Raw genomic sequence first — 13,977 nt, forward strand, 5'->3', positions numbered from 1 at the left:
TCAACTGATTCTCCTGCCTCAGCCTCCCAAGTAGCTGAGGTTACAGTTGTCCACCGTTAAACCTGGCTAGTTTTTCTATATTTTAAGTAGATATGGGATTTTTTACCACAATAGTCAGGTTGGTCTAAAATTTCTGACCTCAAATTATCTACCCACCTCAGCCTCTCACAGTGCTGGGATTACAAGCATGAGCCACTGTGCCTGGCCCAGTTTGTTTTTTATTTCAAATTTGTCTATCAAACATTTAGGACAATTATATTAGAATTTGCATGTTATGTCTGAAGTAAATTAGATAATAGCCACTCCATATTTACTAATATAGTTACTTATAAATTTAAGTATGCTGGGCCCAGCGCAGTGGCTCACGCCTGTAATCCCAGCACTTTGGGAGGCCGAGTCAGGTGGATCACTTGAGGTCAAGAGTTCAAGACCAATCTGACCAACATGGTGAAACCCCATCTTAAAAAAAAAAAAATTAAGTTTGCTGTAGGTAAAAAAGTATTATATCCTGTATCTAAATAATATAATTTATTCCCAAATATTTGTTTTATATATCGGAGGCTCTAACCATATTTTTCAATATATACGTATATATATATTGCAATATATAATTTAGCAAGGTAAGGCTATTTTTTTTTTTTTTTTTTTGAGACGGAGTTTCACTCTTGTTACCCAGGCTGGAGTGCAATGGCGCGATCTCGGCTCACTGCAACCTCCGCCTCCTGGGTTTAGGCAATTCTTCCTGCCTCAGCCTCCTGAGTAGCTGGGATTACAGGCACACGCTACCATGCCCAGCTAATTTTTTGTATTTTTAGTAGATATGGGGTTTCACCATGTTGACCAGGATGGTCTCGATCTCTTGACCTCGTGATATACCCGCCTTGGCCTCCCAAAGTGCTGGGATTATAGGCGTGAGCCACCACGCCTGGCCTGGTAAGGCTATTTTTTGCTTCTAAAGTTGGATTATGGCAGTTTTATTTTTGTAAGTATAGCATATATTTAAAATATAAATGTTATCTGTAGTTTATTTTAAATGCTTAAAAGTTTTTCAATAGAGTCTTGTATTTATGATTATACTGCATTTTCTCTAAAACTTTACTTCTGTGTAGTTCATGCCAGTGACTCAAAAGTACACAGTTACAGTCAAATATTGTAGTTATCTAGACAAATTCTTCTTTAATGGTGCATCTATTTTGCATACCATATATATATATATTTTTTTTTTGAGACAGAATTTTGCTCTTTTTGCCCAGGCTGGAGTGCAATGGCATGATCTGGGCTCATTGCAACCTCCAACTCCTGGGTTCAAGCAATTCTCCTGTCACAGCCTCCTGAGTAGCTGGGATTATAGGTGCGTGCCACCACTCTCAGCTAATTTTTGTATTTTTAGTAGAAACGGGGTTTCATCATGTTGGCCAAGCTGGTCTTGAAGTCCTGACTTCAGGTAGTTCGCCTGCCTCAGCCTCCCAAAGTGCTGGGATTACAAGCATGAGCCACCATGCCTGGCCTTGCAAACTAGATATTATGAGTAAACATTTCTCTTATTATTGTTTTCCATTTTCATATTAGTGTGTTTTTTTAGTGTAGGTTTCTTAACATCAGTTTATTGTGTTTTTTGGTTTTACATATGTATTATAATTTCCAGACAATTTTCTTTTCTTTTCTTTTTTTGAGACAGTCTTGCTCTGCTGCCCAGGCTGGAGTGCAATGACACGATCTTGGCTCACTACAACCTCCACCTTCCGGGTTCAAGCCATTCTCCTGCCTCAGCCTCCCAGGTAGTTGGGACTACAGGCATGTGCCATCATGCCCAGCTAATTTTATTTATTTATTTATTTATTTATTTATTTATTAGTAGATGCGGGATTTCATCGTGCTGACCAGGCTAGTCTCGAACTCCTGACCTCAAGTGATCCACCCGCCTTGGTTTCCCAAAGTGCTGGGATTACAGATGTGAGCCACCACGCCCGGCCTTAGATAATTTTCAGTTCTGTACACTTTAAGTCAATGTGGGATTTAATTAAGACATAAATCAACATATGTCTATCACAATCATATTATATATGTGTTTATCGGTAAATACGACCACAATTTTGGTTATGCTGTATCTTGTGTATATTATTTTTTACCTAATTTTTAATGGTGGTTTTATCTTCTCTAGTGAGTAGTCATGGAAGTAGTCTATTTCCACCATTTGTTTAATGATGAATGTATATTTTCTCTGCGTGAGAGGAACACTTTTGTGATTTGAAGGTAATTTTTAAAAAGATTTATAATTCTGTATTTTTTTTAGGTTTTTCTTTTTGTTAATGTTAGTGTTATAAAAATATATAACATAAAATTTACCATCTTAAATCTATTGAAGTGTACATTTCAGGCATGGTGTTGGCTCACATCCGTAATCCCAGGATTTTGGGAGGCCAAGACAGGTGGATTGCTTGAGGCCAAAGTTTGAGATTAGTCTGCGCAACATACAGAGATTCCCTCTCCACAAATAATTTTTAAAAATAGCCAAGCATAGTGGTGTACACCTGTGGTCTAAGCTTTTTGAGAGATTAAGGGGGAAAGATTACATGAGCTTTGGAGTTACAGTCTATGGTGAGCCATAATTGTGCCACTGTACTTCAGCTTGGGTGACAGAGTGAGACCCTGACTCAAAAAAGAAAAAAAAAGCTATACATTTCAGACATGATAAGCATATTTACATTGTTATTCAAAAAACATCTAGAAATTTTACACATGTGAAACTAAATACACATTAAGTAACTAGTACTCATTTTACTCTCGTCAGCCCTTAACAAACACCCTTTTACTTTCTGTTTTTATTTAGTGTGACTACCTAGGATATGTCAAATAAGTTGAGTCATATGATATCCATAATTTCCTTACTTGTTAATTTCAGGTGACATAGTATTCTCAAAAATTATCTTAAAATTACTTTTTGATTTATTTATCAATCAAGGAACATCTAAGTTTCTTCAGCCTTTTGGCTTTTGTGCCTACTGATACAATAAATATGGATGTTCAAATATGTCATACAGGTCCTGTGTTTTCTGTCATGAATATAGATTCATAAATGAGATTTCTGTATTTGATGATAATTTCATTTTTAATTATTTGAGAAACATAACATTTTAAATAATGGCTGCATACTTGTTTTCCACCACCAGTCAACACAGATTTTTTTTTTTTTTTTTTTCAATATTGGGTCTTACTCTGTCACCTAGACTGGAGCGCAGTGACTCGATCTCAGCTCACGGCAGCCTCCATGTCCCAGATTCAAACAATTCTCCTGCCTCAGCCTCTGGAGTAGCTGAGATTTACAGGCACCCACCACCACGCTTCACTAATTTTTGTGTTTTTAGTAGAGATGAGGTTATGCCATGTTCGCCAGGCTGGTCTTGAACTCCTGACCTAAGGTGATTTACCTGTCTCGCCCTCCCAGAGTGCTGGGATTAAAGGTGTGAGCCCCTGCACCTGCCTGGTTTATTTTTATTGCATCAACAGATTTTGTGTTTTAAAAAAATTTATAGTGGCCATTCTAAATGGGTGTGAGGTGATTTTGTTTTTCGTTGCGATTTTTAGGCATTTCTCTACAAATCGTAATTTTGTGTGTTTTCAAATACTTCGTCCCATTTTTGTATATTTTTTATACAAATTTAGTTCAATTATTTGTCCATTTCCAAATCAAGTTATTCAAGTTTATTGTTCAGTTTTAAGAGTTATTTATATATTCTGAATATCAGTGAATAAATATCACATGGGATTTGCAAATACTTTCATTTTCTAGGAGGCATTGTCACTCTCGAATGTTTTCTTTGATGTACAGAAATTTCGAGGTATAATGTAGTTAAATTTTTCTATTCTTTTTCTATGTCATGTCTTTTTTTCATATTTCTTTTTAAAAGATTTGTTAGTTACTTCTTTTTGGCTACTTAAATTATTTGTATATATAATTTAAGGAAATGATCCAACTTTATTTTATTACTTTTGATGTCCACATTTCAACATTAGTTTTTGAAGACTTGTTTTTCTATTGTTTGCTCTTAGCAACTTTGTGGAAGATCATTTGATCATAAACAGAAGGGTTCATTTTAGGGTTCTTTATTCTGTTTATTCATCTGCTTATCTGTCTTTGTGTCAGTACCACATTGTTATTGTAGCTTTTATGTTTTGAAATCAGAAAGTATAATACCTCTTTATTATTTTCATAGTTGTTTGGCTGTAGTTTTTAATCAAATTTTAAAATTGTGAAGAATATTTCTGTAAAAAATTGTCCTATTGAATTTTTTGTAGAGATTATATTGAATTCGTTCATCACTGTAGCTTGTATCGACAACTTTGCAAAAATTAAATTCTTTGATCCTTGAGCAAGAATATGTTGAGGCCGGGCGCGGTGGATCACGTCTGTAATCTCAGCACTTTGGGAGGCTGAGGTGGGCAGATCACCTGAGGTCAGGAGTTCAAGACCAGCCGGACCAGCATGGAGAAACCCCATCTCTACTAAAAATACAAAAAATTAGCTGGGCACGGTGGTGCATGCCTGTAATCCCAGCTACTTGGGAGGCCGAGAGGGGAGAATGGCTTGAACCTGGGAGGCGGAGGTTGCGGTGAGCCAAGATCACACCATTGCACTCTAGCCTGAGCAACAAGAGTAAAACTCTGTCTAAAAAAAAGAATTTGTTGAAAAGTGTGTTTTATTTTCATATTTTTTTAGTTTTGCTTTTAATTCCTAGTTTTATGCAATGTTGGTCAAAAAACACAGTGTATAATTTTGGCTTTCTTAAATTTATTGGTTGTAGTTGTTGTTTTGAGACAGGATCTTACTGTGTTGCCCATACTGGAGTGCAGTGACATGATTTTGGCTCACTGCAGCCTCAAATTCTTGGGCTCAAGTGATCCTTCAGCCTCAGCTCCTCAAGTAGCTGGGTGTACAGACATGCACTACCATTCCTGGCTAGTTTTTTCTTTAAATTATTTGTTGAGACAGGGCCCCACTGTGTTGCCCTGGCTGTTCTGAAACTTCTGGCCCCAAGTGATCCTCCTACCTTTGTTTCCCAAATTTTGGGATTATAGCCATAAACCACTGTACCCAGCTGATGTTCTTAAATGTAATAAAACTTGGTATTCATCCTAATAGAATACACAAAGTGCAAATAAGAATATTGTATAGTCTCTTGCTTTTTACTAGAAAGGTTTGTATGAGTCTGTTAAGTATACTTTGTGATATGGTTTGGATGTCCATGTTTCTAAACCTTATGCTGCAATGTAATCTTCAATGTTGGATGTGGGACCTGGAAAGAGGTGTTTTTGTCATGGGAGTGAATTCTTCATGAATGGCTTGGCACTATCCTCTTAGTAATAAAAAAGTTTACCCTCGGCTGGGCGCAGTGGCTCATGTCTGTAATCACAGAACTTTGGGAGGCCGAGGTGGGCAGATCACCTGAGATCAGGAGTTTGGGACCAGCCTTGCCAACATAGTGAAACCCTGTCTCTACTAAAAATAAAAAAGTTAGCTACGTGTGGTGGCATGCGCCTGTAGTCCCAGCTACCTGGGAGGCTGAGGCAGGACAATCGCTTGAACCTGGGAGGCGGAGGTTGCAGTGAGCTGAGATCGCGCCACTGGCGCACAGCCTGGATGACAGAACGAGACTTCGTCTGAAAAAAAAAAAACAGTTTACACTCTGTTACACTCAAAAGACTGTTGGTTCACTAAAAGAACCTGGCTCCTTCACCTCACACTTTCTCTATTACCATGTGATATTTCCATTCTTTTCCTTCCACCATAATAGTAAGCTTCCTGAGACCCTCACCTGAAGCAGATGCTGGCCCACACTTCTTGTACAGTCTGCCAAATTGTGAGCAAAATAAACTTTTTTTCTTTATAGATTATCCACTCTCAGGTATTCCCCTATATGCAAAATAATTGGAGTTGGCAATTTACTTCTAAAGGCACTATATTATGTTGGAAAGCAGAAAAAGCTGTTTTGGGTAAATGTAACCAATTTATCTTTTCTTTCTATGTGGCTCTTTGCATTGGGCTCACCTGGGGCACTTCACTGATTTATACATTTTTCGCCAATGCATTTTGATCAGTGTGTTTTTGTTACATTTATATGCCTATAAATAAATAAGGGCCTGTAGTAGTGTTCTGTGCCATCTTGCTTATGTACCTTGTATAATTTTATATGTTAAATATACTAAGTATATTTATTGCTGAGTCTAGCAAGTGGAGTAATTTGTTATTTTTATTTTTTTCAGTTATGTGTTCTCATTTTGCCCAAGACTTTTGGCCAGAGCAACATCTAAAAGATCCTTTCCGAAAAGTGACACTGAGAACATATAAAAACTGTGAACATAAAAATTTACATTTAAAAAAAGACTGTAAAAGTGTGGATAAGTGTAAGGTGCACAGAGAAGGTTATAATGGATTTAACCAATGTTTGCCAACTACCCAGAGAAAAACATTTCTATTTGATAAATGTGTGAAAGCCTTTCATAAATTTTCAAATTCAAACAGACATAAGATAAGCCATACTGAAAAAAAACTTTTCAAATGTAAAGAATGTGGCAAATCATTTTCCATGCTTCCACATCTAACTCAACATAAAATAATTCATACCAGAGTGAATTTCTGCAAATGTGAAAAATGTGGAAAAGCCTTTAAGTGGTCTTCAATCATCACTAAACATAAGAGAATTTGTAGTGCAGAGAAACCCTACACATGTGATAAATGTGGAAAAGCTTTGAACAGGTCCTCATGCCTTACTACACGTAAAAAAATGGATACTGGACACAAACTCTACAAATGTGAAGAATGTGGCAAAGCCTTTAACTGGCCCTCAACTCTTACTAAGCATAAGAGAATTCATACTGGAGAGAAACCCTACACATGTGAAGAATGTGGCAAAGCCTTTAACCAGTTCTCAAACCTTACTACACATAAGAGAATCCATACTGCAGAGAAATTCTACAAATGTACAGAATGTGGTGAAGCTTTTAGCCGGTCCTCAAACCTTACTAAACATAAGAAAATTCATACTGAAAAGAAACCTTACAAATGTGAAGAATGTGGCAAAGCTTTTAAGTGGTCCTCAAAGCTTACTGAACATAAGTTAACTCATACTGGAGAGAAACCCTACAAATGTGAAGAATGTGGCAAAGCCTTTAACTGGCCCTCAACCCTTACTAAACATAACAGAATTCATACTGGAGAGAAACCCTACAAATGTGAAGAATGTGGCAAGGCCTTTAATCAGTTCTCAAACCTTACTACACATAAAAGAATTCATACTGCAGAGAAACCCTACAAATGTGAAGAATGTGGCAAAGCTTTTAGCCGGTCCTCAAACCTTACTAAACATAAGAAAATTCACATTGAAAAGAAACCCTACAAATGTGAAGAATGTGGCAAAGCTTTTAAGTGGTCCTCAAAGCTTACCGAACATAAGGTGACTCATACCGGGGAGAAACCTTACAAATGTGAAGAATGTGGCAAAGCTTTTAACCATTTCTCAATTCTTACCAAACATAAGAGAATTCATACTGGAGAAAAACCCTACAAGTGTGAAGAATGTGGCAAAGCTTTTACCCAATCCTCAAACCTTACTACACATAAGAAAATTCATACTGGAGAGAAATTATACAAATGTGAAGAATGTGGCAAAGCTTTTACCCAATCTTCAAACCTTACTACACATAAAAAAATTCATACTGGAGGAAAACCCTACAAATGTGAAGAATGCGGCAAAGCTTTTAACCAGTTCTCAACTCTTAGTAAACATAAGATAATTCACACTGAAGAGAAACCCTACAAATGTGAAAAATGTGGCAAAGCCTTTAAGTGGTCCTCAACCCTTACTAAACATAAGAAGATTCATACTGGAGAGAAACCCTACAAATGTGAAGAATGTGGCAAAGCTTTTAAATTATCCTCAACCCTTTCTACACATAAGATTATTCATACTGGAGAGAAACCCTTCAAATGTGAAAAATGTGGTAAAGCTTTTAACCGATCCTCAAACCTTATTGAACATAAGAAAATTCATACTGGAGACCAACCCTACAAATGCGAACAGTGTGGCAAAGCATTTAACTATTCCTCACACCTTAATACACATAAGAGAATTCATACTAAAGAGCAACCCTACAAATGTAAAGAATGTGGCAAAGCTTTCAACCAGTATTCAAACCTTACTACACATAACAGAATTCATACTGGAGAGAAACTCAACAAACATGAAGCTGTGACAGTGATTTTGACAACACCGCAAACTTTATAAAACATAAATTATACTGGTGAGAAATCCTAGAAATGTAAAGAATGTGACAAAGCCTTTAAATGGTTGTCACACTTGATTGTAGATAAGGTCATTTATATTGGAGTAAACAACTACAAGTATGAAGAACGTCGCAAAACTTTTAATTCTCATACTTTATTGCATGGGAAATAATTTTTATTTCAGAAAAGGTGTACACACAAAAGAATGGAAAAACCCTTAATATCTGCTCATATCTTACTCAACATTAGAGAGTCTGCACTTAATAAAACCATTATAAATGCAATTAGCGTCAAAAACTCTTTCAGAAAATATAGGCCTTTAAAGTGAAGAATAGTATTCTGAAGACAAACATTACAAATATAAAGAGGGTTATAGTACCATTATTTGTATCACAGATCTTACACACATTTTGTACTAGAGAAAACCCTGAAGCAGTTGCTTAAATATTGTTCAACATCAGAAAATTTATATTGGAGGAAACCCCTGGAAATTAATAAATTGATAAAAACAGTTTTGAAAACCTACAGCTTATAAAACATAAGAGTCTGTAATACCTGGTTTATGTTACAAACTTTGTTCAATATAAGGGAATTTATATTGCAGAGAAACCCTACCAGTGTAATAATTTTGGAAAACATGTTTCAAAAAGCACAGCGTAAAAAATACCAGAGGGTTCATACTAAAATATATTTTAGCTGCAGTAAATATGAAAAAAATATTAATCCAAAATTTATGTAAATGTCGGAGAATTCACAGTAGAGATACCTAAGGCATAGACACTTCAGACATTACACTAAATCAGTGCTGAGTGTAGAAAACAATCCAAACTAAAAATTGGTGGATAAATTATTTGTATATAACATTAAAAGAAGTAGAACATTTTCGGACTTATAATTACATTTAAAGTATAGTTTTATCTTGAAAAAAATTACACATTTTTAAATTAGTGAATAATGATGTACTAAAACTCTCAACTTTATGCTGTTTGTTCATTCCTCCTGTATGCATATGTGAAAGCATGTGACCAATTGTTACTGCATTAAGGATATGAGAGATTATTAGGTGGGTATTATGTAAAACATTTTTTATGGAACAGTAAGGATATTAAAATGTAAGATGCAGCTGGGCACAGTGGCTCACGCTTTTAATTCCAACGCTTTGGGAGGCTGAGGTGAGTGGATCACCTGAGGTCAGGAGTTTGACACCACCCTCACCAACATGGCAAAACCCTGTCTCTACTAAAAATAAAAAAATTGGCCAGGTATGGTGGCACATCCCTGTAATCACAGCTACTTGGGACGCTGAAACAGGGAAATCACTTGAACCTGTAAGTCAGAGGTCACAGCCTAAATCACCATTGCACTTCAACCTGGGCAACAAAAGTGAAACTCAGTCTTAAAAATGTAAGATGCGTGATGAAAAGGTAACTGGAGAGGCTCTTTTTTGGGTAACTTGTAGTGATGCATGATGTAGGTTTTCAGAGTAATATTCTTCTGCATTATAGTGAGAAAGATATTTTAGTTCAGTTTAAATTAGTTAAATTAGTATATATTTTATTTAATGTAAGTAAATGAAGTACATTTTTAGATTTTTAGATTACATGTAAACGTAACTTTTTAATGTAGTAAGACCCTTGTGCATTAATGAAGCATCAGTATGCTTCTAACTTTAACCTATTCCACCTTACTCAAGGGTGTATGTAAAAGATAGTAACAATATACTATTTGGTAATGTGATGGACTAACGTTTCTAGTAATCTCTTTCACCAGTGGCTTTCATCTGCAAATAAGTTAAAAAATGTTTCCATGGGTTAAATATTTTTTTTGTCTTACTGTTCTTAATTTCTATGGGTACATAGTATGTGTATATGCTTATGCAATAAGCATATTTTGATACAGGCATATAATATTTATTAGTCACATCAGTTTAAATAAAATTCTATTACCTTCAGCCTTTATCCTTTGTATTACAAGCCAGTTTTACATTTTTCATTATTTTAATGTACAATTGTTACTAACTAAAGGGTCATTTTAATTATACAAATTATAAAGAATAAATCCATACATTTATGTCATGAATAAACATGAAAAAATTGTTATATTTTTATTTGAACATGTGGCTGCTCTGCCTCCAAATACATACAGAATTTAGTTTTTATTTACATAGAGTTAAATATACACATACATTAAAGATAAACATTAGATGTAAGAAAATTATGGAGCATCCGTGTCACGGCACCAAAAAAACAAATTATGGAGCAAGTAACAGTGTTTATTTTTATTTTTTTAAACTTTATGAGGTATTCATTATATGAACTGAACAGGGTGGATTATAAGAATGATTTTTATGAAATTTAGTTGTGCACACAAAATAATTTTTAGATGCAACTCCGCAATTCATGTTTTAAGTTTTATTTAGTTAGAACATTCTATTTTGTTCCTTTAATTGGAGAAGTCTATATAAACCTACTTTTCATTAGTTATTGTTCATTTCACTTTCTATAATTGACATGTAAATTTATTTATTTATTGAGCTAATTAGTTCAGGTAGGTACTAGGGAGGCTTCAGAAGTTATGAGGTTTTTTTTTTTTTATGAGATGGAGTCTCCCTCTATTGCCCAGGTTGGAGTGCAGTTGTGCAATCTCGGCTCTGCAACCTCTGCCTCCCGGGTTCAAAGGATTCTCCTGCCTCAGCCTCACGAGTAGCTGGAACTACAGGCACGTTCCATCACGGCTGGCTAAATTTTTTTGTATTTGTAGTACAGACGGGGTTTCACCATGTTGGCCAGGATGGTCTCAATCTCTAGACCTCGTGATCTGCCTGCCTCTGCCTCCCAAATTGCTGGGATTACAGCCGTGAGCCACCGTGCTCACCTTTTGAAGATGTTTTTATACATAAATGTAGCAAACAAGCGTGACAAAGCTTGCTGTCCATAATAAGCCAAAAATATTTCTGCTGGAGTTAGTTTGTAACTTCAAGTCAGAAATGGAAAACATCAATGATGAAGAAATAATGCTGATTCTTCATGTGGAGAGGACATTTTCCCCAGACTGGAAAGCTGACTCTTGCTGAAAAGATTTAAAGATACATTCTGCTTCTTTTATTTCCTAAATATCTTGTTTTTTTGTCTCGTGTATTCCAATTATGTATGCATCACAACCCTTCTCCTTTATTAGTTTGATGCCTACAGTTTTCTCACTGTTATATTCATGCCATGTCATTTCACATGGTACTTTGTAGATTTTGATGAGAAAATTGGTATTTTTAATGCACTGAAAAATGTGTTTAAACTGGAGCATTTTTTATCAATATAACTTTCAGATCAGTTAATTAAAAGGCATATGCTATCCACAGGTAAGAGGAAAAAATTAGCATTTTCTCTGTTTATAAAACAAAAGCCTTAATCTTACAGTGTGACAAATATAAAATGCTAGAAAATATATTTTATAAATTAAAATTTTTAGAGACCTAATAGTAAGTGAATAATTTTTTTTTTTTTTTTTTTTTTTTAAGGGAATTGTGTGCTAACTGTCTGGCATGGAAGAGAGACACAGTCAATGCTGTATGTTATGATGACATCTCCATTACTGCCCCCTCCCACCTCCCTCCTTTAGCCACCCTGCTGACTAGGGATAGAAAAGTAGAAAAAATGAGACCCATTCTTCACTTTATAGAATCCTTGTCATCCGTGTGCCACCATGTTTTCATAGCCTCTAAATTCATCACTGAATTGAATCTTTTTTTTTTTTTTTTTTAAAGAGAAAGAGAGAGAGAATAGGAAGGAGGAAAAAGGAAGAGAAAGAGAGAGAGAGAATGGGGAGGAGGGAGAAAGAAAAGAAAGAGGGAGAGAGAATGGGAATATTGCTTTCTTGCCCAGGCTAGAATGCAATTTAGTAATGGGTATTGAAAACCTCTTTTATGCTGATAATTATACTTAACGATGTAGTCAGGAAGGAATAAGGGAAGAAGATAACAAACAAACATCCAACCAATATTTCATTTAAACCTATGAAATGCTATGCGATTACTGAGGAGTGATTTACTTCCAATTATATAGTCACCTTTGGAATAGGTGTGAGGTGGTAATGTATGTTTTGTGTATTTGAAGTGGAGAGTTCTATAAATGTTTATTAAGTTTACTTGTTCCGGGTCTGAGTTCAAGTTCTGAATATCCTTGTTAATTTTCTATCTCGTTGATCTATAGAATCGTTAGCTCTTCTTGTTGCATTGATCCTTTTGCCATTATGTAATGTCCTTCTTTGCCTCTTTTGCTCTTTGTTGCTTTAAAGTCTACTTTATCAGAGGCGAGAATTGCATCTCCTGCTTTTTGTTTATTAGTTTATTTTTACTCTCTGTTTGATTGGTAAATCTTCCTCCTCCTCTCTGAGTCTTTGTGTATTGTTGCATGTGAGATGGGTCTGGATGCAGCATACCAATGGGTTTTGGCTTTTTATCCGATTAGAATATATATAACTTTAATACTGGCATTTGATGCTAGCTGGCTGTTTTGCCCGTTAGTTAGTGTAAATTTTTCGTTGTGTTAATGTTCTTTTCTTTTTGATATATTTTTGGAAAGGCTGATATTGGTTGTTCCTTTATATGTATAGTGTTTCTTTCAGAAGCTCTTGTAAAGCAGGCCTGGTGGTGGTGAAGTCTCTAAGTACTTGTTTGTTTGCAAAAGATTTAATTTTTCCTTCGATTATAAAGCTTAGTTTGGCTGGATAGGAAATTCTGGGTTGAAAGTTCTTTTCTTTAAGGATGTTAAATATTGGTCCCCACTCTTTTCTGGCTTGTAGGGTTTCTGCTGAGAGATCTGCTGTAAATCTGATAGGTTTCCCTTTATGGGTAACCTGACCTTTCTCTCTGGCTGCCCTTAGTATTTTCTCCTTCATTTCAACCCTAATAAATCTGGCAATTATGTGCCTTGGGGTTGGTCTTCTTGAATATCTTTGTGGTGTTCTCTGTATTACCTGGAGTTGAATATTACCCTGCCTTGCTAGGTTGGGAAAATTTTCCTGAATGATATCCTGAAGAGTATTTTCCAACTTGGATTCATTCTCTTCATCACATTCAGGTACACCTATCAAACGTAAATTAGGTCTTTTCACATAGTCCCATATTTCCTGGAGACTTTGCTCATTCCTTTTCATCCTTTTTTCTCCAATCTTGTCTTCTCGTTTCATTTCACTGAGCTGGTTCTGGACTTCTGATATCCTTTCTTCTACTTGATCAATTCGACTGTTTAAACTTGTGCATGCTTCGCGAAGTTCTTGTGTTGTGTTTTTCAGCTCCATCAATTCACTTATATTCCTCTCTAAATTGTCCATTCTCGTTAACATTTCATCAAACCTTTTTTCAAGGTTCTTAGTTTCTTTGCATTGGGTTAGAACAAGTTCTTTTAATTCACAGAAGTTTCTTATCACCCACATTTTGAAACCTGCTTCTGTTATTGGAACACACTCGTAATCTATTAAGCCTTGTTCCGTTACTGATGAAGAATTGCGATCCCCTGTGGAGGGAGAGGCATTCTGATTTTGAGTATTCTCGGCCTTTTTACGCTGATTTCTTCCCTTCATTATATATTTAGCCGTCTGTTGTCTTTGTAATTACCGACTTTCTAACTAGGTCTCTGAGCAGACGTCCAACTTGTTGATTCCCAGCACCGAAATTTGAGCAATCCGCTGCGCCGGCCAAA

The 13,977-nt window shown here is 35.7% G+C and overlaps 1 protein-coding gene across 5 annotated transcripts in view; it reads left to right on the forward strand.

The window, feature by feature from the left end:
* Positions 1-13,977, forward strand: part of LOC105726269 (zinc finger protein 43) — a 44,328-nt gene that overhangs the window by 23,698 nt on the left and 6,653 nt on the right. For 2 of the 5 annotated variants that reach the window (XM_021676490.2, XM_021676492.2), the window contains one exon: positions 6,262-8,425. In XM_021676490.2, the coding sequence (XP_021532165.2) occupies positions 6,262-8,282 (2,021 nt within the window). In that variant the 3' untranslated portion in view covers positions 8,283-8,425. Of the gene's footprint in view, positions 1-1,697; positions 1,779-5,792; positions 5,859-6,261; positions 8,426-13,977 lie in introns of those variants that run through there. The other 3 variants (XM_064381566.1, XM_012465673.3, XM_021676491.2) reach the window with 3 other exon arrangements.

Source organism: Aotus nancymaae, unplaced genomic scaffold (assembly GCF_030222135.1).
Source record: "Aotus nancymaae isolate 86718 unplaced genomic scaffold, 86718_ANA_hifiasm-v0.15.2.pri h1tg000028l, whole genome shotgun sequence".
Classification (NCBI taxonomy): Eukaryota; Metazoa; Chordata; class Mammalia; order Primates; family Aotidae; genus Aotus; species Aotus nancymaae.